This window comes from Phaethon aethereus (assembly GCF_964289735.1).
Source record: "Phaethon aethereus genome assembly, chromosome: 8".
NCBI classification, from domain to species: Eukaryota; Metazoa; Chordata; class Aves; order Phaethontiformes; family Phaethontidae; genus Phaethon; species Phaethon aethereus.
Window position 1 is genome coordinate 17,999,636 of NC_138584.1, and position 27,167 is coordinate 18,026,802.

General features: G+C 37.6%; 1 protein-coding gene across 1 annotated transcript; it reads left to right on the forward strand.

Moving 5' to 3' along the window:
• Nucleotides 1-220: 220 nt before the first annotated feature.
• Nucleotides 221-20,923, forward strand: KYAT3 (kynurenine aminotransferase 3; the record flags this gene model as incomplete). The annotated part of the gene is made up of 14 exons (XM_082002788.1): nt 221-239; nt 1,506-1,606; nt 4,801-4,859; nt 6,123-6,267; nt 9,280-9,429; nt 10,639-10,725; nt 12,115-12,237; nt 12,328-12,448; nt 16,422-16,498; nt 17,396-17,485; nt 18,129-18,315; nt 19,321-19,394; nt 19,854-19,940; nt 20,861-20,923. The coding sequence occupies 14 exons, from the start codon at nt 221-223 to the stop codon at nt 20,921-20,923; spliced, it is 1,383 nt and encodes a 460-aa protein (XP_081858914.1).
• Nucleotides 20,924-27,167: the final 6,244 nt, after the last annotated feature.

The following is a 27,167-nucleotide window of genomic DNA, read 5'->3' on the forward strand; positions in this document are numbered from 1 at the left end:
ATATACCAAGTGCTGTTATTAAAGGTAACTTAAGATGTATTTACAGGTTTTTTAAAACAGATATATTTCTTTTCTGTCTTTCAGAGTATCTCCTGACTAGTGTCAGAGATTTAATTGCTGTTTATTTTTGCTAGTCCTCAGGCCAGCAGAGTTGAGGAAATTGCCAGTGTTTCTTCTTGTGAAGGAAATGTCAGTGAATTGTGTACTTGCAGATTGCTAAATGCAATGGCATTACATGGGTGTTATTGAGGGTCTAACTGAGTTAGCTACAACTCAGTACTGTGTGAGGAAGACCCCAATTTCAGAACTGAGTTTGTAGCATTGGAAGAAGAGAAAGGCAAAACCAACATACTTTTAAAACTTAACTCTTTCAATGAGGCATCCTTAAAAGGGAGTATTGGTTGACCTTTTCTATCAGTTTACACTGTAAGTGTAAAGAACACTTTCTTGTTGGACTAAACCCATGCTTCTTAATGTAAAACCAAATTTTACTTGGATATTGAATTACCTTCTCTACTTTGATCTGCAAGGCCTGCATGCTGTTGTTTTAACAGGCAATGGCATTCCTTTGTTTCTAATACAAATAGTATAGTTTTTTTCTTTCTTTTTTGTTTTCTTCCCCTTTTCAGGTAGCAAAGTCTGAGGGGAAGCAGCGGTTATCTGTTCTTTAATGAGTAAAGTATGGAAAACAAGTTAATAATTATACTGTGGCTACTGTGTTTCTGACATAGGTCTATGGGTTACATGTTTTTCTCTTGCACATTCTAGTCATTTTGACAATGTCATCCCATATATACATTTAAAAATACATTCTGGAAGTAGTTGCCTGAAGTACCAGCTCTTCTTTTTTATAGTTATTGATCAGAAGGGCGTATTTTCTCTAGTCAGTGAATGATCTGTTACTCTACACAGAACGTCCTTTCTAGCTGTCTGTTTTCTGCTGTGGTAGGTTCTTGATGTTTGCCAAGTCACTGTGGCAGAACTTAGTGTAGTTATTTAAAGTGCGTAGGCATGCCTCTGCAGTGTGACTGGTGATCTTAATTATCTGTTTCAGAATACCTGATTTGAAACACTTGAAAATGAAGACCAGTTTTAAAGCTGTGTGACTTTTTAAAAATTTGGCTCTTTTTCCATTCTGTCTAAACTGGCAATTGTAATAGCAATTTTTATTACACAAACACATTTTCACAAGTCTAACAGAGACTTTGAGTCTTGAATTGCGTTTAGTCTTAATTGTCATTCAAGGGAAAGAAGATCAGTGCTGTCAAATACAGGAAACTTGCCTTCTAGATGACATTCAGAAACATTTTGCAGCCCTGTCAGAAAGTTTCATCCTCTATACTTACAAATGTGATAAGGTGATAATTTACTAGAACTTATTTCAATGAAACAAAATCACTGAAGGGAAGAGAAGGGGATCTTATCTTTTAAAATTGCTTAGTGATGTGTAGAAACTCATTCCTGGAATCCGTAAGTGTTTTTCAGGTCACTTATTTATTATGCAGGCATGCTTTGTGCTTCACGAAGCTTCTGTTGCCTTGGCATTCGAACATACCAACTACGAACAGATTTGCTTTCCAGATCCATCAAACTTTCAGCCTCTGCAGTAAGTATTCCTTCAGCTTCATAAATAAAACTATTTCATGCAATATTTTAGAGATGCACTAATTTTGCAGTGTTGCCAATACATATACATTAGCTGTGATTTCTTTATTTCTTGTTACATTGATCCAAGCATTCAATATCAAGAACAAAATAAGATATTTAAATCAGTCAAATATTTAACCATGCTAGCATAACAGAATTTGGTGATTATTGCTGTGTGTATCCTTTTCAGTCTTTAAAGTCACATCTAGCACATATCAGGCCAGAAGAATTGCCTAGTTGTTAGGGCACTAGAGCTTGAGATACAGGAGGCAGGTTCAATCCCAGCTTTCTCACAGACTTCTTGTAAGTCAATTAATTTCTTTGTATCTCAGTTTCCCTTCAGTGAAATGAGAGTAGTGGTGCTTCTTGATGCTGCCATAACGAGGGGTATGTGAGTACCTCAAACTTAATTTTATACGGAATCTTCTCAATGTCCCAGCTTAGCTGCTTATAAGATTGTGTAACTTCATTTTAAATCTTCCTGTTTTGTTGAGAGAAGACAAAGCTTTGTGGCATGGTAGGTGGGTTGGAGGTCACACTCTGCATTGCATATAGAACACTGGGATGCAAATCGTGTTCCCAGACCAGAACAGGAGTTCATCTAGTCAGCAACATGGGTCAACCCAGGCACATGTCAGATCCTTCAAAACAGCTATTCAAACCATTACACTGGACAGTTGCAGCATATTTTGTCCATATGAGAAGTTTCTTTTAGTGTGCAAGCCACTTTGAAGGTCAGCTTTTGCCTGAGTCAGTTTTTCATACGCTGTAAGTATTTGTATTCTATTTAATGGAGCTGGATATTCTCACTAAACATGCTGAAATCTAATCCTGTTTGTTTTTTAATTTAATTCTTAAGATCTTGGCTTCAGTTCTAGCTTTTGACATTGAATTCCACAATTTAATTATGCACCATGTAAAATTTTTGCGTCTATCATTATTAAACATACTGCCATTCAATTTAATCACAAGTTTCTTTGTATTTGGAAGAAAGATAAATACGAGCAACACCTGACTTTCTATCAGGTGCTTTCCCTGATAGAAAGCATTAGGAAAAGCAGGAGGTCAGAGTTAGAGCTTGATGAGGACATACCTCTCCTGCTTAACACCCATCTTAAACTTGTGGAAATCCTAGCCTAGCACCTAGAAATGGCCTGAAGATTATCAAGTGATGGCATAACTTGGGCTAAGCCAAAGAAAAGTCTTAAGAATTCTCACAACCTTCTGGAAAAAAGAACGCCATTTAAAGTATAATTTTAAAATGTCACTTAATTGGTTGGCTTTCTCAAAGTAGTAAGGTGGACCTGAACCCAACTGTAAGCTGAATCTGTGAAAACCTGAAAATTAATGCAGGTCTAGCTATTCCGTTTTAAAACTAGTTTCAAGACAGATGAAAAAATAAATAGAAAGACTGGAATCATTAAATATTTTAACTTAAAATAGTATGAGAGCTGTAAGGTGAAGGCTTATTTTGCTTGTCAATACATTTTTAGCTAGGAAGGTTACTGAATGCAGTTAAGATTTACCTTATAATTAATTATAAAAGTCCTGCAGTTGATAAGCCTGTAGCTTACTTTGAAACAATTTCAAGAAGAGCTCGTCAATGGAACAGATTTACTCATGGCAGCATACAGAATTCTTATTATTAACTAGAAAGATTCAAGGTGACACTTTTTACTCCTTGTAGTAAGGGAGGTAGTCTAGCATGTGAAAAAAGATGTGTGTGTGGAGCTCAGTCTACCCGTGTTATTTGCATTTATATAGTACAGACAAAACCAAATATTTACCAAGACATACACTGTAAAACTGGATTAATCTTCTGAATCATATGTGTGTTTTTAAATAGATGCAGTACAGATTACCTGGTCAGAAGTCCCTCTTAACTATGGTGTATGTTCTGTGTCAAGAAGTACAACTTCACCTGTCCAATTACCTTAGTGGCTTTCAACCTGAGTACAAATAAAAAAAGGTGTCCTGTACTTGATTCCTCTGGTGCTCATGTCTCATAGATGAGGTCAAAATCAGATCTGTAGAGACGACGTATGAGTAGAGAAGTATGTGTTTAATTTTATAGCTTCCCATTCTTCAAATCATTATGCATATAGTAGCTTCATTACTGTAAACCGGTTGAGTGCAAACATGTGCCTACATAATATTTCTACTATGAGTCATTCCCGTTGATCCAAAGTTGGAACTTGGAGTGTAATGGTAACAGACATTTTCTTCTCAGACTATGGTAGCTAGAGTATGGTTTTTTAATCTTTCAGACAATAACAATAGCTAGCAGTGGTAAAAGTCACTAAAATCAGTAGTGTGACTGAAACAGAAGTGTCTGGAATACTGAGGGACTATGTAATTCCTATGTAATTTTTTTCCAGTATCAATCACAGAATCACTGCTTTACAAAGATAAAAATGGGCTTGCACTTTTTTTTTTTGCACATAGACATAAATCTGTTTCCCCCCCCACTTTCTTTCTCTTTTTAGCTTAAAATTACCACAACTGTCAATATGTTTTTCTCTGCCTTTATAGAGGGTACTCACTGAAAGTCTATTCTAAAGCAGTTTTCCAAGACCTTAATTGAAGGTCTGAATATACAGCAAAAACATGTTCTAATGTGGTTTTGCTGTGTTGTAAGTAAATAAAGTGTTAAAAGTCTGAATGAAAATAGGAAGTGTCTTTGCTAGTTTTCTCTTACCTATCAATTTAACAAATAAAATTACATAGAAAATGGATGCTTTCCGAACTGGACTGAACAGGAATTGGGCTAGAAATAATATAGTCTTTAAGTTGTTAGTATATCCTAGAAAAGAAAAAGAACGTATGTACCTTATTTTTTTCTTTTTAGGTCATCTTTTAAAGCTATTAAGCTAAATTGTGTCCCTGCTCTATCCTTGCTGAACATTCAGTGGCTTTAGATAATGAAGAATGAGAATTTAGGACATTTTTGTGTATTTTGTTGTTATTCTGAATTCAAGCTATTGTAGAAGCTTTAATGAAAGAACATGTCTATAATTTTGTGTCACTGCTGAATTCATCTGGCAATAGTATATTTGAGAAAACATGAAGGAGGGTTTGTCATGCAGAATCCAACAATATAGTACTTTGTCTGTCTTAACAAAACCCTTCTGTCTGTATATTTGGATCTTGCAGACAATGGCCTTCAGACACAAAAACACAAGACGAATTGAAGGTCTTGATAGCAACGTATGGTATGTAAAAGGCAAATATCTGCAAATTTCAGAAAATACCTTTGGCTGATATATTTTCTTTCCAAATTGATAATTATTGCCAATAAGGTACATAGCATTTGCTATCTGCTGAAATATATTTGGCACCTGCTTAGAAGCAATGAACCAAATTCTGTTAAAGGTGTGAATTAATTCTCATTCTTGAGCTTTAAATATTAGGCTTGGGATTCTCTTCATTTAGTAAATCATATAAGACAAGTATAACTCTTGGGCATGGTAGTATAGCAGACTTTGAAATTCAAATGTTAATTTTGTTGAGTAATGTATTTCAATTACACTTGATTTGTGTTTACCAAGTGAGTCAGATTTCTTTTTAAAGCCATTATACTTGTCTTTATAATTTATCTCATTATTTTTAATATACTTTTTTTCTAGTTATTAAATTGGTCTCAAAGCAATATTGCCATCACTGTAAATATGGGAATTTGTTAGTTGGTGAAAACACTATTTTGGGCTTACATTAGTTGTATGTATATATGTGTGTATATATACACACAAGGTGTTTTGGTCATCCAGCCTCAAATTAATTTTTAGCAATTTCTATTAATTTTTTTACAGAACTGTGATGCTATGTGGTTTTTTTGTTTAGTTTTTTTTGTTGTTGTTGTTTTGGTTTTTATTTTTAAATCTTGTTAATATTTGGGTAATGAGAAAAGGGTAAAATGCAAAGCTTGCCTGTGAAGGGAGGAAAAAAACAACCCTTAAGAATCCTAATGTTTGTACCTGGTAGGCTACTAGGAACAGTTAATGAACAGGCTGAAACAGTCTGTTGCCTAAAATCACAAAAAAAAAAAAAAAATTGTAGCACTCTGCGGTGACTGGATAGTTTAAATAATGCCTTGACTTGATAGAGTCTAGCCTTTAAATGATTTAATGTGCCTGTTCTAATTAGGTCTACTTCATTTTGCAAAGAGGGTAGTGTTCCATTTCTGCCCATATCCAGAGTTACTCTGTGTTTGTGTGTGTGCACATCTGAGCACAGTTCTGCTGGCAGAAAAGGTATTCTGTGGATGCAGAAAGTCAACGTTTTATTGGGTTCCCTCTGACTCCTGTGGTTACTTACCATTGTCCCAGCACCCATCGCTCCATGTGAGCATTCTACTTAAACCTGTTTCCACGGCTGTGAATTTGGCAAAGTGAAAGACTTCTTTTGCCTTTTAATGCTAATGAAGGAAAAGATAACTTTATCGGGTATGTTAACTTTAAAATGTTTTTTCCATTTAGGGTTGAATTTACAAAGGTGGCAGCAGATCCCTCAATTGTTAATCTTGGGCAAGGCCTTCCTGATATATCCCCTCCCAGCTATGTTAAAGACGAGCTGGCAAAGGCAGCAGCAGTTGACAGACTGAACCAGTACACACGAGGCTTTGTAAGTACTGTGGAACTTGAGGACCTAAGTTCAGTAGAGAACTGAGGAAAAAAAAACCTGACAGGTTAAAAACACAGAGAAAAAAAATTGACTTTGCTTTAAATTAGTTTTATCTGTGGTCATACTATTATGACCCAAATTAAGTTGATGTAGTAGCCTTATCTGTTACTAATGAATATCCTCTGTTCAGGCTTCTTCAAGGCAGAATCCTTCAGCAAGAGCAAAATGGTAGAGCACGTGGGATACATTCTTTGAAGAGTCAACTCAGTTTAAAGAGTGTAAACTGTACATTTACCTCAGATTTTGGTCAGTGTGAACATGAATCAGATAGAATAGTGGTAGAATGATAAATAAATACTGGATACCAGTTGAGACAGAGCCTCTAGGATCAAGAAAAGATTCACCCGTGCCATTTAGTAGATTTCAGTGGAGATTAGGAATTGATGAAAACAGTAAGTTTTTTTGCCCAGAAGATAGTCACTGCCTGTTCTGTAAGTTGGCTTGTAGAGTTTACGTCTTGAGGTGGGTGTGAGTGTGTGGCATTTATCATTGTCCAAGGCACGATATTTAAGTGGACTATTGCTGTTTTAGTATGACCACTTCCTTGTTTGGTTTGTCTTTCTTCTATTTTGTGGTAAAGATAAACGATGTTTCCTAACTGAGAATCATGTGTCAGGATTGCTACAAGACCCTAAGGAGTCTGTCTAATATTTTTCTAGATGACCATGTTATGCAACAGTGATAGAAAAACATTGTATAGACTGGTGAGCCAGCAATTGCTTTGGTAGTTGTGGCATCATTGTGTATGTATTCCAACATAACTTTTTACCTATTCTTTGAGAACCTGGATGCATTAGAACTGACGGAGGGCAGCAGCTCCCTAAAGAACAAGCTATCACAGTGAGCAGGGCGCAGGCCTCACCAGCCAGGGCCCAGTCCCACAGTAGCTGAGCAAGGCAGGCCCAGAGATGGTGGCTGAGGTCAGCCCAGATCACCAGGCAAGCTTGTGGTGGTGGAGTGGGCCTGAGGGCAAGCCAGGAAGTCAATCCAGAGGTCAGGGTCGGCAGTGCTATAACCCAGTGATCACTGGGCAGCTCCACGGAGACAAGGCAGGTCTAAGGTCAAACCACAGAATCAGTCTACAGGTAGGGGCCAGGTTCAGCAGGGTCTATGGCCAGGTACAGGCATGGCTGTAACTGAATTGCAGACCAGCAACCCTACTGCATAGCATTTAAATGGGGCCCCTGGACCAGGGGCACAGCTCTGCATAGAGGCCCCATGTGAGGCCGGTCAGGGCCATTACACCTATTAGGGCACTGAAGGCCCTGACAGAAAGGAAAAAAATAATTCCCAGTGAATGTAGTCTCATTACCATCCCTCTGTGGGTAATTTTGTTTGATCACCTTTAGCTGTGTGCAAAAAGTCTCTGCAAGTACGAGAGGGGTATGTATTACATATATAAAAAACTCTCTCTGTCTAAACTTGAAAGTATAAAGCAATTATTTAGTGTTGGGCACACAAAAGGTGGCTTTTGTGAACTTCTGGGCTAAGCATTAGTGTGTTCATCATCCATAGTAAAGTATCTGAAAAGTCTGCTCACCAGGCAGACAAAGTTTTGGAGGAGCCTTGGCACAGGGGGGAAGGTTACAGAGAGAATGGACTACAGTCAACCTTCTGGCAAATATTCACAGACTGATTCTCTAAACCTATTTGCAAATCAAGCATAAATACAATTTTCCCAGTGCATGCAAGTATTCAATATTTACTTCTGTCACTTTGTTCTTTATTTCCAAATAGTTTGATAATTCCCATGATAAGTATGAATGTTTGCTGATACAGTATACTGTAGAGAGTAATTCATGAGGCATTTTTACTAATATTGCCATCTTCAGCCTTTGCACTTCCTCTACAAACTTCTGCACTTCTAAGGTTTTTGAGCACAAGTATTTGTGGTAGCAAATGTGTGAGGGATGAGTATGAATGATGCACATCCATCTGATAATTGAGACATTGTCTCAGCTCTCTGCAGTGCTTGGACATCTCATTGACTGTAGGGCTGTGGCCCTGTAGTGGGACCTAACGTGACTTGGGTGGTGCAGCATTCCTGTGTAGCTGACACATTCATGACAAGAAATGGTTGTCATCTGAATCAACAATGACTTGTAAGCCTTAATTTATGGTAATGTTTTTGTTTACAGAAGGGTTCATGATTTTATGCCTTGTGTGTAGAGGTACAATATTCACTATTTTGAAGAGGGATTTTTGTTACATAGCTGCATTTTCTCAAGGACCTGTTTTCTGTTTCTACTGACTACCCAAAATGAAAAAGGGTTTTCACAGCAGGAAACCTGTAGTCTTCCTGAGTAAACAGAATTATGCCGCCTTATTTCCATATTGTATATGATCTTTGTTGCATGGTTATTTTCTTGTTCTTTGCACATTTTGAGACGAGTACATTGACTGCCATGTCCCTGTAGGAGACACAAATGGTGAATGGTGCTCTGAGATTTGAGATATGACTATATAATCATCATTCTGATCACAAGTGCTGTTTATCATCAGTATATAAACAGAATAAAAAGATTCCCCTTAGTTGTAAGATAAGGAAGGAAACAGAAGGAGCTTCAGATGGAAATATGGGCAGGTGGGAAAGACACTGTAAAGGAGGTGAGGATGAATTGTTGTCAAGAATGTTGCCTTCTCTCCTCCCGTCTCTTGTCCTGGCTCTCCTATAGGCTACCTGAGATGTGATAGTAAGATAGAAATAAAAAAGCATCAGATACACAAAAAGAATTTCCTAATAGACATAAATAAATTGAAACCACTTTTCTTCCCTAATGTGTAAAAACTTTAAACCATGCTACCTGTTAACAGCCATTAACACCGAGGGCTCATCTTGCGTTTTTCTATTTCAAAATGTATTATTTTGATATATGTGGAAAAAAAACCAAACGTAGGCTTTGTACGTTGTCAGGAATACACCAATCAGTTGCATTTGTATGCTTTGAACAGGGACATCCATCACTGGTGAAAGCCTTGTCTCAAGTGTACGAGAGAGTTTGTGGAAGAAAGATTGATCCTCTCACAGATATTCTGGTGACCGTGGGAGCTTATGGATCTCTCTTTAGTACAATACAGGCATTAATTGAAGAGGGAGACGAAGTAAGTTTTTATTTGAAATATTCATGTATACTCACTGAAATGAGAATTTGCCTGTTTTTTATTTGTCCACTTTTCAATATAAGTTAATGTTGGAGCTTCTTTCTGATCTCCTTTAACTCGGTTTGTTACAGTTCCACATTTGACTTACAGTTTCAGAAGCTGTGATCAGAATACTATCCTTTGGATGGCTTCCTATCATTCCCCAACTTACAGACCCCTTTCTTTCATACTTATGGTACCTGTAGCAGTTTCTTTATCACTATTACTGTTAGGTGACACAATACATACTGATTTCTTACTTGAGAAAACTTGTGGGCTGTTGTCTGCAGCAGAAGACTAAGGGTGGTGCAAAGTATTGTTGGTGTTTGAATAACCATTGTGTATCAAGTTCTGTTTTGGACCATTGCGTGGTAGCAGAAAAGTCCTTTAAAGAAAGGGTTGTTAGATTACTGTACTAGCTGTGGTGGCTCATCCCTTCACTACTGATGCTTTTTGACAAGGGTACTGAAAGTCATTTGGGGGGGATATTTGTATCTGTAGTGGACAAGAACTTTTTGTGTTGTCATGCATTTTGCTTTCAGTGTTTTGTTGGTTTTGCTTGCATAATGTATTCTCGTCTGTATCTTTTCTTCCTTTTCTGTTGCTCTGATACTCACTTCTCCTTTTTTGTAACAGTTTTTGACTATTAGCCTTTGGGTTTTGTGGTTTTTTTTTTCCTACTATCTAGCGTCTACGCAATTTTCCTTGAAATTGTCCTCTTTTTCAATCTGAACATTTTCTTCTGATAAAATTTGAGGACTTAAGCTGTTCTTCTGAGGTTTCTAGATACTTGGAAATCCTGGAATTTCATGGACAGAGTTAGGGCAGCTGTGCTGTGGTTCAATGATTTGCTGTTGTTATCTCCCATCTTTGCTTTGCACCTTCAAATCTGCGTGCAGGACCCAAACATTCCTAATATTATATCTGAATAGTTGTAATATGTAACTGTAGAAGAACAGCCTGTGTGTGTTGTCAAAAATGAGTAGTGCGTATCATACTTAGACTGAGGGCATTGATATACGATGCTTTAAAAGGAGGAATATTCTGCAGTGTTAGATCAGGATCAAGTGCCAGAAACATTATCAAGTTATACCACCACAGTAAATCTGGAAATATGATAGTATCATGCACAGTAAATTCTGTTTCTGATACTGACAATTGTAATTTCAGGTAATAATAATAGAGCCATTTTATGACTGTTATGAACCAATGGTGAAGATGGCGGGTGCAAAACCTGTTTTTATCCCACTGAGATACGTGAGTAGCTTTTTAAAAATTATTTATCATATAAAGTTTCTCATCCATACTCAATACAGTTTGATGAACACCACCTAGGCGATGTTTTGTGTAGTTTTTCGTAATATCAAATTACATAAAAATGAGGTAGATTGCTATAGTGTAAGCGTGAGACAATAATAATCCAAAGCAGATAGAATACTCTATTAGTGTTGAAAAGGGGGCACAGTGTTTCTCATTTACTTTAATTTGTGCATTCTGAAAGCTGATCAAAATTCCTTTTTTGTATGTCATCAGAAAATGTTTTCAGTACAAATAAGAGAAGGATCACATATCAGTGCAATTTCTGTATCTTCTGGTTTTCAGAAGATTTGGTTTTTGATCCCTTCAGCAACTCCTACAATGACAGAATATAATTTCTTTTCCAAAATCTGGTTACTAAATAAGGAACGATCATGCGGGAGATACATACTAGAATTACTGTTTCCTTTATTGGTAAAACCAAGTAATTTTGGTATGGGTTAATTTTCAAATTGGTACTGCTGGCATTATGCTGGCAGCTTGCAAGGATTGCTCTGGATGCAAAAAGTTGATTTTGTTACTGTTGCCTTGTCTGATTGGCAGCCTTGCATGGGGAGGGCTGAGGGGCTCTTTATGTATGACTGTTGCATGAGCACTATGAAGTCAGAACAACAGAGAGTGACAAAACCTCGAGGACTGCAGTGGGAGTAGGTGAGATTGTTTCTCTGGGTGCCCTTCTTCTAGGGACGTTTTGAATGACTGGGTTCCTGCAAGTATTTTCTGTTTCGCACCCTTGTTCTTGGTCTGACCTTCTCCCAGTAATGTGCAGGTATCAGAAAGTTAGCGTGGCCATGCTCTTTGTTCTCTGCAGCAACTGGCCCAAACTTCTGTTGTCCTTGCGTAGTACCACAGAAACTTCAGAGCTCAGTGGTGCAGATTTTTAACTGTTTGACCGTTTTCATGTGGACCAGGAGGAGGAAAAGACCTTGAATCTCTCCAGTGGTGATCAGTCTTTGCAGCCAAGCAAGCACACACTTGTTCTAGTGTCTGGAAAGGCCATTAACTCTCCTGTCATGTGACTGGGCTTCCTGCATTACACACTGTTACAGTCAGCATGTGTGTAACCAGATCCTGGAAACCAGTTCCTGGGGAGGCTTTAAGACAGACAGTGGCCAGGAGAGGACGGCAACTGTCATAACAATTACCCTACTCTTAGCCTCTCTGCCTGTTCCTAGAAGCGCCTTCACAGCAGGACAGATTGGATAAGTTGTGAAATACGGTTATGAAAGTGTCCGAGAGTGGTAAATTGGGGATCTCTCTTTAACCTGTAACATGTTGTATTCAAGTAATGCACAAACTTATTGTTTGGTTGTTTTTTTTTTTTTTTAGAAAAATTATGGTAACTCTGCATCTAGTGCTGATTGGGTCTTAGATCCTGCTGAACTTGCAGATAAATTTAATTCCAAAACAAAAGCAATTATTCTGAATACCCCGCACAACCCTATAGGCAAGGTAAGAGTCCTGCTTTAACACTACTGTAATTTCAGGCTGTGCCTTAAATGCTGTGACTAATGTGTTATCCCTTACTTTCTTGTATCCCAGGTGTTTACCAGAGAAGAGCTCCAGGTAATAGCTGACCTCTGTATTAAACATGATACCCTGTGCATCAGTGACGAGGTGTATGAATGGCTGGTGTACAAAGGAAATAAACACATTAAAATAGGTACTGATTTTTTGTGACATCTTAGAAGTGGTTGTGGAGTGATGTTGTAAATGTGCCTCTTGGAGACAGTGGTTGCTGGAAGGAGCTCAAACTCCAAGCTTTGACTGTTTTACAATGTTTAGACTCTAAGAGGAGAGCCCCTCCCCTTTCTGAAAAAATATTTTAAAATATAATTTCCAAGTAGAATTTACAAAAGCTCTGAAGTGACTTTGGAGCAGATGCCCATAGAAACCAAGGGGACTGATGCTCAGAAATAAGAAATGGTCATCTGAATATCCCATCCCTATTCAGTTATGTCGTTGGCCATGACACGTGTAACTGCTATTCATGTATATATATTGGACTGTGCTTTGCTGAAGAACTGATAGAAGAAACAGGGATTAAAACTTCCTTCTCAAAACATTGTAGAGATAATCAATAAGGGAATGCATAATGAGGAGCACAATTATTTTTGCTCCATTACTTATAAAAAGGAAAATAAAGTATAAAGGTTAGTATGGAGATAGTGCATGAACACCATCCCTCCAAAGTGCAGACACACTGTTAAATAATGGACATTGAATTCAATGAAGTCACTGCATGGGTAATGTGAAAGCATGCTGGAGTCTTCAGGCAGTATTGCTACAGGGGTAAAGCACCATTGCAAGAACAAACCATAAAACCGAATATGATGTTACATTTCTGTCCCTCTTGTTTTACTTCTTGATCCAAGTTTCACTGAAGTTAGTGGAATTGCTCCCACTGTCTCAGAACAAGTGAATCTAGTGCAGGTTACTGAACTCCTTCCCCAATCCTATAATGCTACAGCTAAGCATTTGTGTAAAAGTTTCTAGTGTGGTGGCCTTGGTTTGGATCTGCTGATGTATTATCAGTGGGCTAAAGTCCAAAACTTCCTTCTTATATGTACAGATGTTTTGTTTCTAATGGGGGCATCCTGCATGAATGATCTGTTGTGATGTACTTACTGTCATAATGAAGGCACATTTCAGTTGTGTGCAACAGAGACATCTAGTTGAGATTAAACAATGAAATCAAGAGACATAAATATAACTTAGACAGGAAAAAGCTTAGCTTTTTTCCTGGCTTTACCACTGGCTGAATGCTGAATAACTTTGCTTCTATGCTTCAATTCCGTATCTGTAGAACGGCAATAAAAGAAGCTTTCCATTAGTGGGGGCTACATCACTGTAAAAACTGAATCTTACAAATAATAAAAAGGAAATTATATCTAAATGTCCTTGCAATACTTATTAACTCAGCTGCATAGCTGCTGATCATACAGCTGCAGTATGTTTAATTGTATTGGCCATGCATAGGCTATGAGTCTGTTTTGAAAGTGGCCTAATTTCATGGCTGTTGTGCCTTGATAGTGATACCTTCTCAAAGACCTTCAGACATGGTAGAAAGGGAATGTTTTGGGTACATTCATGTGATAGTAATCTGAGTCAGTGCATCCTAACAAGTTACCAGAGTAACTGATCATGTGTGGCTTATCATGTCCCAACTGCAAAGTAGAATGAGTTAAATTAAAGCTTTCTTCATGGGCTTAGCAGGTGGTTCATGCAAATAGCCATCCTCGGAACCAAAATCTCTGTGGGTAGTGTAAGGTAAGCCATTCTCCTTTGCAACGGCAGCAGGTCTGAACACTCATGTTGTCAGTTACACTTTGTCTTAGTGGACAGGTGGTGAATTCTTAAGACACAGTAACTCTATTGTTTATTAGTATCAGTATTGTAATTTTAATCCTTCAAATCAAAATGTTTCCAATTGAACAAAAGGCATTTTCTAGTTTAGCATAAAATGTAAAAATACCATGTAATGATAATGCATATTAAAGCCTGGACAGTTAGTCAGCTAGGTTTACATACATATTCTCTGGCAGATCCCATGATATAATCTTTAACTTTAGTGTTAAAATGACTATAAAACCTTCAGGGTAACACTGTAAACGATAACGTTATTTCAATAAAATAAACAAGATCTGCTCTTTTTACCTTAAGTTTCTTAGATTTTTTTTTTTAAGTCTACAAAAGATAATACAAGAAAAAACGAATGTGTTATTTCATTGTTTAAAAACTCATGTGTTTCCGTATTAACCACTAGATATTCCATCAAATGCAGTGACACTTTTTTGTGAGATGCAAAATGGATATTGCGTCGATTTACAGTGTCTGATGGTGGTTCCTTAATACAATTTAACATGGGTTGCTAGCCACAGATCATGAAGTTAATACAGTCTTTGTACTGTCACTGAAGCAGTTTTCTGTAGTATAAAACACTTCATGTTTCTCATGATTATCTGACTTCCGTAAAAACCGTGGACTTCCTCTAAGTAATGATTGGAGTTGCACTGGCAGATTTAGAGATTGTGTCTCATAACTGAGGATTCTGAACAAGCCTCTCAAGCTGAGTGCCAACCCAGGTAACAGGCTTATTATATGTGTTAGGTTGCACTTCGTTAGTTTTTATATTTTAGTCAGATTTGGTTATGGTGTCATATAATTATGTTGCCACATGGCATGGAAGAATTTCCCTGTCTATTTAAAACTTGCTGCTTGGAGCTGCTTCTTCCCCGTGCCCTTTTGCTGCTGCTATTCTTTGAAATGCTGTTACATTTGTCTCCAAGGTTGAATTCCTATGACTATGTGGGAAAACAGTCTCGCTAGAGGGCATTAGCTTTGAAATTCAATGCTTTTTGTGGTCTGTGAGAGCTAGTTCGGTAGCTTTTAGGAAGTGATCTATGCTCTTGACCTAGGTAGAAGATACATCTCTTCAAACTGCCTTTTTGTTTTCAAGGTCACAGAGCAGTTGAGTGAATATGGGTGGGCTAATAGGAATATGAGTTTCTTTCCTGCTGTTTTGTTTCTCTTCTTGGCAAGTGTGCTCAAAAAAATACAATACATGTTTTCAAGTAACTGGAAAGACTTATACCATGTCTAATGCAGATAACTGCTGCAAAAACTTCCTTATGAAATTCAGTGGTTTTATTTGGAAAATCGTTGTTCGTTGGTCTCCCTAGAGAGGGGATTTAACAACTGACAGATTCATTGGTAGTGGTTCTAGTGCACAAATGAGGTGGGGCTGGATGGTGTTGACCACTGCAATTGCAGCAGTGTTATGACCTTGTCTAACTTTGTGTCTCAGACTTCAGCATGTCTCGATTTATCTGTTTTTGTTGAAAATGAATTAAGGTAAAGAGTCCAAATGGAGCTCCCCTGAAGCATGGTACAGAAAAAATTTGCAAGCTACAGGAAGACCCCTTTTCTCTGTCACCTCCTTGGAAAGGAAACAGGGGATTTTGGTCTCCTACCAGATACAAATACAGAGACTGAGATAGGCCTCCATGTGTCCCTTAATACTTGCAGACATCCTTAGCTAGTGGCTGTTGTCAGCCAGTCCCAGGCCTGTTCAAATTATATAACAAAACAGAATTTATTTATGCACTCTGCTAGTTTTCTGATTCTGATGGTGTTTGGTTCTGGGTTACAAGTCTCAGTAATTCTTTTCTTTTTCTGATGTCTGAGACAGCCAGTGACACTGAGCTGAACAATTCTATTAAAATGGCTTGCAGTGCCTGAGTTAATGTTGGATATGGTACTATTATCAGGCATCAGAAATAATGCTGTCTTGACATGAATGGGTAGCCACTTCTTACATCGTATCTTTCTTATGAATAATTACGCATTTTAACTGAGGATAATTAACATGTAGTTTTCACAAACTGTGCCTCATTTTCTGACTCTTCTTTCTTCTTCCATTAATCTTTACCTTCTCTTCATGGCAAAAAGCATCGAGCCATATATCCTTTTCTCATTTGTTACAACTGCAATAATTTTAGAGTATTCTCATTGCTTGCTTAATATGCTGCAATGGTATGTCAACATATAGCTCTGAGCTAGGGGCAGTACAATTTTTCTAACTACATGGAATATGTGAGTGCACCTGTACCCAATTAATTTTATTTTATATACAGCTACGTTGCCAGGTATGTGGGAAAGAACAATAACTATAGGAAGTGCTGGAAAAACATATAGTGTAACTGGCTGGAAGGTAAGAAGAATCAATATAAAAGAGTTCACTTATATAAATAACAGAATGCATTTATTACACTAAAAAAGTCTTCATTTTTATGGCCTGTCTTTTGAAAACTTCAGGCAAATCTGTGTGTCTCCAAAACATGAAGACAGCATTCAGTTGGAGCAATTACCTATCCTGAACACCCATGTTTTAATTCTTGTCTCTCAATTAATAAGCTCTTGTGAGAAAACAATACTAAAAAACCCAATACTGTATGATTTGTTCAAAACCAGTCAAGATTGTTGGAGAAAACATGGATATTATCATATTTTAACTTTCCAGTTTTATGGTGGTATTTACAGAGTGTGATAATGGTATGTTTTAGAATGGCTTAGATTTTTGTAAAATATTTAATGATAATATTTTGCTTGACTTTAAAATACATATCAGAAAGTAAACAAAAATATTTAACCATTTGGCAACTAAGGTCTTTTTTCTTCATCACCTGTGTTCAAACTGAACCCTGACATATATGATTCAGTAGAGAGCTTTAGTTTTATGCTCAAACCACCTCTGACACAGGAGCTTATGAGATGTAAAGATCCTAAAACAATTATGAATAACATTGCTAATAAATGCTCAGTTTGATTTCTAACCCTTGTCATATGAAGAGTTAAAGGTTTGCTCAGTACGCTATGAGAGCTGGGGATAAGTGTAACTATAGCTGTTGTCTCAAATCTAGAGTTTTTTTAACGGCATCATTCAGCAAACTTTGTGTAAAACAGCTCGTTTCTTAATTCTTTACCACAACAAATTCACTACCTGTTCTTAAAATAGAAAAACGTGACACATTGGCTAATTTTAATTCTTTGTTAATTTTTAGTAACACCACTGCTGTAAGTATAACATATACATGTTTTCTTCCCTTAGCTTGGCTGGTCTATTGGCCCCCAGAACCTGATTAAGCATTTGCAAGTTGTTCACCAAAATACTCTGTATACTTGCCCAACTCCATTACAGGTAGGTACAGATGGGGCAGAGGAGGATATTTTCTAGTGTAGCGAACCTAGTATAGGCCTGACTATAATAAAACAATAATCAAAACAATGAATTTTTAGTTGTGAAAATATATATTCTGGGGTGCAAGAAGAGGAGACAGATTTGATCAGCTTCCCAGACATTTAAAAAAAAATTTAAAAAAATCACAGCCTTACAGATTCTTCTTTCACTTACAAACTGCTGCTTCTTGCATAAAACATGACAATCTTAGTGGCTTCCTAGCAAATACAAATACAAGTTGTTGCAACAAGGTCTTGTTTTACTGAGCATTATCTGTCTACTAGTTTCTAGTATTCTATGATACATTATTATCAATAATTTAAACTTATCTTCAATTCAGATTGTAAACCCTTACGTCAAGGACTGTGACTTGGGAATATGATTAGTGCCTAGCAAATGATTGGGTGCTTTGGGTGTTGCCGCAGCACAAAGTAACAAACAAATGACATGCTTGGACGTAGCTTCTGGAATTTTTGTATGTGCTGATTTGCTTAATAAGGGCCAGAATTGAAGAAAAATCCATGTGATTTCAGTAGGAAGTATGTGAGTGCCTGTGAATTTACTGAATGTCCATGAGTACTTTGAACATTGGTTATGTTTCCAGGAGGCTTTGGCACAAGCATTTTGGCTAGACTGTAAACGCATGGATGACCCAGACTGCTATTTTTACTCACTATCTCGAGAGCTGGAAAGCAAGCGTGATCGGATGGCTCAGCTGCTTCAAGAAGCTGGACTAAAGCCTGTCATTCCAGATGGAGGATACTTTATGATTGTTGATGTTTCTACATTAAGTTAGTATAAAGTTTATTAAAAAGGTTGTGGAAAGCAAATATTACAGTTAATCTGAAAATGCAGCTTTCATTTTAAACTATATTCTCATTTCATGTTTGCATTACATTGTAAGAAGTACTAACTGGGATTGAAATTTTCTGTTTGACCTTAGCCTGGGAGGTAGATTTGTAAGCTTCAGCAAAGCCTTTGTTTGTGATCCTAACTACTGTCTGTGTTTTGCAAAGCCTTGGCAAGGTTTTAGGGAGGATAAAGGAGGCAGATAAAAACTTCTGTTTTGAAAAAGGTCTACGATTATGAAAAAGTTTGAGAGCTAAGCACCTGGCTTAGTATCCTGAGTTTGTAGCATTTGTACTTTTCCCTGATTTGTTTGTTTTTCTTAATCTGAAGTCATACCCTGAAGGCTCTTTGAGGCATTCTGATTTCTAAACACTGTAAAATGCTACCAAAATTTACAAAACCTTTTGGAAATTCAGGTTGTGGTAACTTTGGAGGAAGAATTCCCACAGGGGAACATTTTCTAGTTCCACATTTTTCACTAACTGGTCCTAATAGCACTTGTCATTCACACAGAAGTGTTTAAACACAGCTGCACCTCACAGTGCTACCATGTGTCAGAAAGTTTTAGACACCCCAGTTTCACAGATGAGAAAGCTGCAGTTGCAGCGATTATTGCTGTCCATGCAATAGATACACTCTTCAGTACCCTCTGCAGTCCTGATCCCTTAATTAACCCAGGCTTGAGGACTTCTTGGAGTGCTGCATGGCTTTCTTCCAAGCGACATGTCTGAATTTGTTTTGAATGGAAAGCAAGCGCTCAGGTCAGAATGGGAAGGTTCAGTCTGTTAGCCTATTTTAATTGTTATACTATATTTTTAAATTATATTTTACAATAAAAGCATACATCTTTTTCTTAAGTATTAACTATAATAAAGTGCTGTTAATGAATGCCTTCCCAATGGAGCCTAGGAAACCTTACGTGTTTGTTTTAAATTTAATTTTTTTAGATGTGGATCTCTCTGATGTAGATGAGAAACAACCTTATGATTATAAATTTGTCAAATGGATGATAACATCTAAGGTAAGGTGTCTTAGTCATACTCTAGTTCTAGAAATGCTTTTCTATTGAAAGCAAGAGCAGTGCAACCATACTACTAAATAATGTAGTAGAGACATTCCATTCAAAATATTATTTGGTGTTTATAGTAACTGCTGATAATGATGTGACTAAAATATTCATAAATATGCTGAAAATGTACCCTGTAGATTTGTGTTACGTCCCAGTACTTTTCTTTCAGCCTGCTGAAATACTGTTTGTACAGAAGTACCTTTGCCTAAGATACTTAACAAAAGTTTTGCCTAAGCAAAGTAATTTGATTTTAGTTAAGCCTAGCTAGTGCATAGAAAACTGAACCTTGTCTTTCCCTCACATGTTGGGAGAGAGAGTTATTGAAATGGAATAGTAAAATCATCATGCTTAAAAAAGATTTGTGTATACACATATAAAAAAAGCAAATAATATTTCTGTTTTATGTTTTAGAAGCTGTCAGCAATTCCTCTTTCAGCATTCTGTGGTCCTGAGACAAAAAGGCAGTTTGAAAAATATATACGTTTTTGCTTCATTAAGGTAAATTTGTGTCCTGAGAAGACTTAAGACTCCTAAAATCAATGCAGTACAGAAATCTGCAAGAGGCTGATTGTTACATTTTTCGCAGGATCTCCCGAGTTGGATGGTTTTAGGAACGGAAAGTTAGCTTGATGTAAAATTCAGCACAAAGTGGCTGCAACTGTCTTTTTGCTGAGGGACTTTAGACCATAAGTATGGGTGGCATGGCTAAGAAGGGCAGCTGGCAGAAAACAAATGGGTGGGTAGGCCTTTTTTAGCTTACTGTATTGATTTTTAAAATCATTCTTGACCATTCTGCTCGTCTACTTTGTTCTTTTGATGAGCTATAAAGACTATGATGCAAACTGAGCCTGTAACAACCAGGCTGGAACTTGCTGGTTGTAAATGTGGCTTGCCCAGGATGAACAGCACTAATCATGTCAAGTTAAAGCCTGCTTGTATGACTCACCAGGATGTAGCCAAGCCACACAACTGGCCAGTGGATAGATTACCCATATTTAGAGGGATTATGTTTAAGTAGTTCACAGCATAACTTGGTTGCATGGAGTTAAAAATCCCAACTGTACACATGAAGATTAGGAGACTATGCTAGCATGTCTCCACTATAGGGCTGCCAAGTACATCACTGCATAAATGCCAGGCACTTCTGTAAGTATTGCTTTCATTAAATGTGATCGAATGAGTGCTGAGAGTATGTTACCTTTAAAAGATACCTAATAAATACTTGCAAGGAATCAGCATTGAATTCTTTGTGTAGTCTAGATTTGTAGCTATAACTGTTAATGAAAAACTGACTGACAGATACTTAAAGGATGCGAGTGAAACTGCCAGATATTGATTTGGGATGATATAATCATGACTGCTGCTCTCTTCTGAAGAACTCCATACTTGCAGTAATAGTGATATTCCTTGTTTTGCAGAAAGACAGCACACTAGATGCAGCTGAAGTGATCCTGAAGAACTGGAATAAACAGACAGCCTGATTTTTTTTTTAACTCTTCTATCTGGTACAATTATCTAATAGTAGGGTTTTTTATTGCAAATTTAAGAACAAATTACTTAGTACAGAATTAATATGACATTTTAAATAACTGCTGAGGAGTTAAAACAATGATTTACTGAAATATGTGTAATGCAACTCTGAGGTTATTTTCAGTCTTTTCAAAATAATTTACTTTTTTCCTAAATGAAAAATCTATGGGATTCACTTCTTTTACTGAAAGATAAAAATTTGTAGGGCTCTGTGTAAAATAAATAGATGATACAGATATTTTAAAACTTGCAAGGAAAAAAGTGGGAGGTGTTTTTAGTATAAGATAGTATAGGAACTAGGTGAGACTTAAACATCATGGTTTGTGAAACCAAATAGCCTGCAGTGGAGGAAAATTAAGATATGCTTCGTATTACATAATTGCAGTAACTTTCACATACATACCTACCTACCCTGTCCATGCACAAATTGCATCAGTTAAATAAAGTGATTGAGTTGAATCAATACAGTGTTTATACTATAGGCAAGATTGAAAAGTGCTAAGTTGCATAATTACTATTTAATTTTCCCACAGTAGTTGTGTGCTGTTCTGAAAGTATTCAGTCCTCTACAAAATAATAAAAGTGGCATCTAGAATAGGCATTTTATTTACTCATGTCTACCTATTTATTTATTTATTACCTGTTTGATTCTACAAAGCAAAACAGAATACTTTGCTTTAGAGGCTCCTTCACAGCCAGATGTACAGTGACGTCATTAATTCTGACATCCTTTTTCTTACCACGTTCACAACATTGGTAACTTCACACCAAACTTATTTCAGACTCTTTAGAGGTAAGGGGAGCATGGAGGTGGCCTAATGCTGTGCTATGGAGCTCAACTAACTTTGTTTCAAGTTCAGTTGGTAAAGAACTGTCTCCAAAGAGATCAACACAGAGAATTCCTTTCTAGTTGCCTCCTATTTAAGTTCTCTCTGTGATCTCCTCATCTGTGGATGGGTTTCCCACTAGCAGAAGCAATCCAGGTAGGTAACCTTTTAAGGCTGTGTGTTATGTTCTCCATGTTGTAGAAACCAAAGGTCTTACAGTGGAAAGCCTGAATAAATTCAGTAACTAGTTTTGCAAATATTTTACTCATTATGTGATCACACAGCTGGAATCTTAACTGAATTCCATCAGACTGTGACCACAGCCAGGGCCTAAAAAACTGTGGAAACTGGACTGTGAGAACAGCTGCTAGGCTTTTTCATTAGTACTTCTTGGTCTTGGGCTTTTGGAGGTCCAGTAGCTGGGACTTCAGCAGTCTTTGTAGCTGCCCTGCACTGCCATTCCCTGAATCTCCTCAAAAGATGGTTGGCAGGTATTTTTAAGGTGGTGTATAGTCTTTGTGTAGAAAAATCCATTTAGTAATTAAAATGACTTAACTGAAATTTCAACATTAATTTTATGTGGAACTTCCTACATCAAATTCCAGGAGGAACTATTTTTTTAAGACACTAAATTTCTGTGAAATCTACATTCTATTTTACAAGGAGTTTAAAATCTGTTTATGTAGGTTGCACTGGGGAGCTGTGCCGTTGCAGGAACAAAGAGGGCAGTGCAATAGTCTGTTGAGCTGCATGATATTTTGGGAAAGAAAAATGTAAAATAGTCTGCTGCTTTAATTGAAAAGTAAATTTTTATAACATTAAGCAAATTTTTCTAGCATACATACAGGGTAAAGACATAGGCGTCTATGAAATGCTTGTATGATTATGTGAATCAAAATTTTCTAATTTCTTAAGCCTCTGAAATGATACAAAATAGTAAAATGGTTGAATTATGGTTTCTTGTCCTTGAAACAGGTGCTTCTCAATGCAATTAAACCTTATGCAAGTAATACTGTTTTCATCATGGTTATATATAAAAAGTTTTAAAGATCATTGCATCATACTTCTCTTGAAGAAAACAGCTACAGAGCACAGTTCTGAAGTATTTTTTAAAATCCTATTTCTACACTCTAGGATTTCCCTGAGATACCTGGGTTGTTAGTATGTGAGCACGTACATAATTGGGTTATGTGGCCTCACAACAGTAGTAAGGTATTAAGTGTTCTTCCATGGACGTCTCCTGACAATGTTTTCATGCTCACTGCGTCTAAAAGACTTGATGTAACACGCTTACATTATTCTCATTTGGCAAATGGGACACCCTGTGTAAAATCAGTCTAGAATATGTGTGAAAGAAAAACGATAGGCAGGGCTGAAGAGGAAATTAAGAAAGCTATAGCAAAATAATTTTTCCATTGTTTTGTTTGTTTCAAATATCTCATTACTATGCTAATAATTTGCCTGCTAAAGCACCAAATTTGAGTTGGGACACACAGGTGGCCTATATTGTGTATAGGTGCAGAGCCTCAGTCGTGTACTGGTTTTGGCCTGAATAGAGTTAATTTTCTTCATAGTAGCTAGTATGGGGCTGTGTTTTGGATTTGTGCCGAGAACAGTGTTGAGAACACACGTGTTAGTTACTGCTGAGCAGTGCTTACACAGCATCAAGGCCTTTTCTCTGCCACTCAGACTGCCCTGCCAGCGAATAGGTTGGAGGTGCACAGAAAGTTGGGAGGGGACAGAGCTGGAACAGCTGACCCCAACTGACCAAAGGGGTATTCCAGGCCGTATGATGTTACGCTCAGCAGTGAAACTGGGGGGGGAAGTTGACAGGGGGGCTGCTGCTCAGGGACTGCTGGGCATCGGTTGGTTGGTGGTGAGCAATTGTTTTTGTTTGCATCACTTGTTTTTCTTGGGTTTTGTCTTCCTTTCCCCTTTTTTTTTCTTTTCCATAGATCTATAGTAGTAGTAGTAGTATTAGTATTTCTTTTTAATTATTAAACTGTTTTTATCTCAACCCACAAGTTTCTTTCTCACTTTTTACCTTTCCAATTCTCCCCCATCCCACCCAGCAGGGGAGAGTGAGTGAGCGGCTGTGTAGTGCTTAGTTGCTGTCTGCAGTTAAACCACAACTCTTGTGTTATAATACCTGGAATGGTCCCTTCCACTTTTCTTGCAGTGGTTCAGAGTTCCAAGTTTTTATATATACAAGATCACTTGGTTGATACTGATGTACAGGCGTTTCCAAGGCAAGTGACCTAGTCAGCACAATATATCTCCGAAGTGCTCCAAGGACTTTTACTGAAGAAATTAGATACACTTTCAAATCATTTTCCCCAGCTACCTTCATCTCCCCTGGGATTAAAGGAGTCTGATACGGTTTACCATACAGGACTCCACATGGACTTATACCGTCTCTTGATCTTGGTTGAATCCTGATTCTCAAGAGAGCTAATGGTAAAGCCTGTGGCCATTTTAAAGATGTTTCCTGGCAAATCTTACTTATTTGTCTTTTTAATGTGTGATTCATTCTCTCAATTTTTCCACTCGATTGTGGTCTCCAGGGGGTATGTAGGTCCCATTTTATGCCCAAAATTTTACTGATTTGTTGAACTACTTCTGCCACAAAATGTGGTCCCCTATCAGAGGACATTCCCATTGGCACTCCAAATCTTGGTATTATTTCCCTTCAGTAATATCTTAACTGCTTCCCTAGCTTTGTTGGTGAGGCAAGGGAAAGCCTCTGGCCATCCAGAAAATGTATCAATTAACACTAACAGGTACCAATATCCATTTTGTCTGGGTAACTCAGAAAAAATTTGCCAGTAATCTCCAGGAGAATTTCCTTGTTTTGTTACTCCTAAAGGTGGTCTCCTTTGGCTCATGGGATTATTTTTAAGGCAGATTGGACACTTAGCTATTATTGACTTAATTATTCCTGTCATTCCTATGCACACTACAGGTGTTTTTAAACTTGAAACCATAGCATCTATTCCCCAATGTGTTTGCTTATGTTTTCCCTTCGCAAGTTCTATCATAATTTGCAGGGTTACTATTACCTGCTTTTCCAGCGTTACCCACCATCCTACATTTTGTGATGCTTTTAATTGTTCTGCTAACTGCTTATCCAATTTATTATATTTTGGTTTTGAATTTGGAAATTTTATTTGTTTTACTGGTACTAGTGCAAGGATACCCCGTTCTGCGGCCTCTTTTGCAGCTCTGTCTGCTAATCGATTACCTATATTTACAGCCATCTGACCAAATTGATGAGCTTTACAATGCATTACTGCCACCTCCTCTGGTCTCTGCACATCTTCCAGGAGCTGGAGAATTTCTTTTTTATACTTTATTGATGTTCCTTGGGCTGACAGTAGTCTTCTTTCTTTCCAGATGGCTCCATGAGCATGGATCACACCAAATGCATATTTAGAATCAGTCCAAATATTTACCCTTTTTCCTTCTGCTATTTGCAGAGCCTGCCTTAATGTCAACAATTCTGCTTTCTGGGCTGAGGTATTTATAGGTAGTGTCCCTGACTCCAATACCTTGGAGGTGGTGACGACAGCATATCCGGCCTTTTGTTTTTCTGCTTGCACAAAACTGCTTCCATCTGTAAATAACTCCAGATCAGGGTTTTCCAGAGGTTCATCTTTCAAGTCCAGTCTACTGGAGTAGACTTGCTCAATAGTTAACAGGCAATCATGTTCTAAATTTCCTGTTGGATTTTCTGTTGATAAAAATATTGCTGGATTAACAATCGGTGTGGTTTTCAATTCCACATCATCTTGTTCCAGTAGGACAACCTGATATTTCAGCACTCTGCTGGGGGATAGCCAATGACGCCCCTTTTGCTCTAGAACAGTTATTACCATGTGCGGTACGTACACCACCATCTTTTGACCCATGGTCAATTTTCGAGCGTCTTGGATCAGCAATACCGTTGCCGCTACAGCACGTAAACATCCTGGCCATCCTTTACTCATGTTGTCAAGTTGTTTAGAGAAGTACCCCACTGGTTGTTTCCAGGATCCCAGCCGTTGTGTCAGCACTCCAAGAGCCAGATGTTGCCTTTCATGTGCAAACAGCTCAAAAGGTTTGGTCACATCAGGTAATCCCAGAGCAAGTGCCATCATTAATGTCTTTTTCAGTTCTTTGAATGATTTCTGACATTCAGGTGTCCAAGTCAGATACTGATCCTTGGATTCCTTTAAAGCCTCATATAGTGGCTTTACATACAATCCAAAATCCAAAGTCGGCACCACCCAATCATTCCCAGAAAAGCTCGCAATTCCTTCGGGCTACTAGGTTCAGGAATTTGACAAATAGCTTCTTTTCTTTCATTTCCTAATCGTCTTTGTCCTTGAGATATTTCAAATCCCAAATAAATCACTGTTTCTTTTCCTATCTGGGCCTTGTCTCTTTAGTAAACTGATAGCGATTTCAAAACATTTTTCTTTATTTTCTGCTGCTATCAGAATATCATCCACATACCGTAACAATGTGCCTCCCCCTTGGTTCTGTTTCTTCCATATCTGTAATTCCTTTGCCAATTGATTCCCAAGTATCATAGGGCTATTTTTGAATCCTTGTGGAAGTACAGTCCATGTTAATTGTGTCTTTCGTCTTGTGGCGGGGCTCTCCCATTGAAAAGCAAATATGCTTTGGCTTCCTATATCCAGAGGTATGCAAAAGAAGGCATCCTTTAAATCTAGTACAGTAAACCATTTATGTTCCTCTTTTAAGGAAGTCAGTAGAGTATATGGATTAGCTACTACTGGGTGTGTGTCTTGGACTATCTGATTTATAGCCCTTAAATCCTGAACTAATCGATATTCCTGGCCTCTGGATTTCCTTACTGGTAATATGGGAGTCTTATATTCTGATTGACACTCTACCAATAGTCCATATTCTAAAAATTTTGTAATCAACCCCTCTAATCCTTTTCAGGCTTCCCACTTAATAGGATATTGTTTTTGTCTTACCGGCTTGGCTCCAGGTTTTAAAATCACTTTTACCGGCTCTGCCAATTTAGATCGTCCCGGGATTCCACTTGCCCAGACCAAAGGAATTACTGCATTTTCCACTTCTGGAATTTGTTCTTCCCTGTAGGAATCCTGTAACATAAACACTCTTGCCTCTATGGCTTTTGATTCTGGTATTACCAATTTAATGTCTCCATCTTTGAATGTTATTTGTGCATCTAATTTGCTCAACAGATCTTGTCCTAACAAAGGCAGCGGACATTCAGGCATATACAGAAATTGGTGAGTTACCCATTGTTTTCCCAATTTAAACTGTAATGGCTCTAAAAATGGCCAGTTTTCCTTTTGCCCTGTCGCACCAACATCATCTACTGATTTGTGAC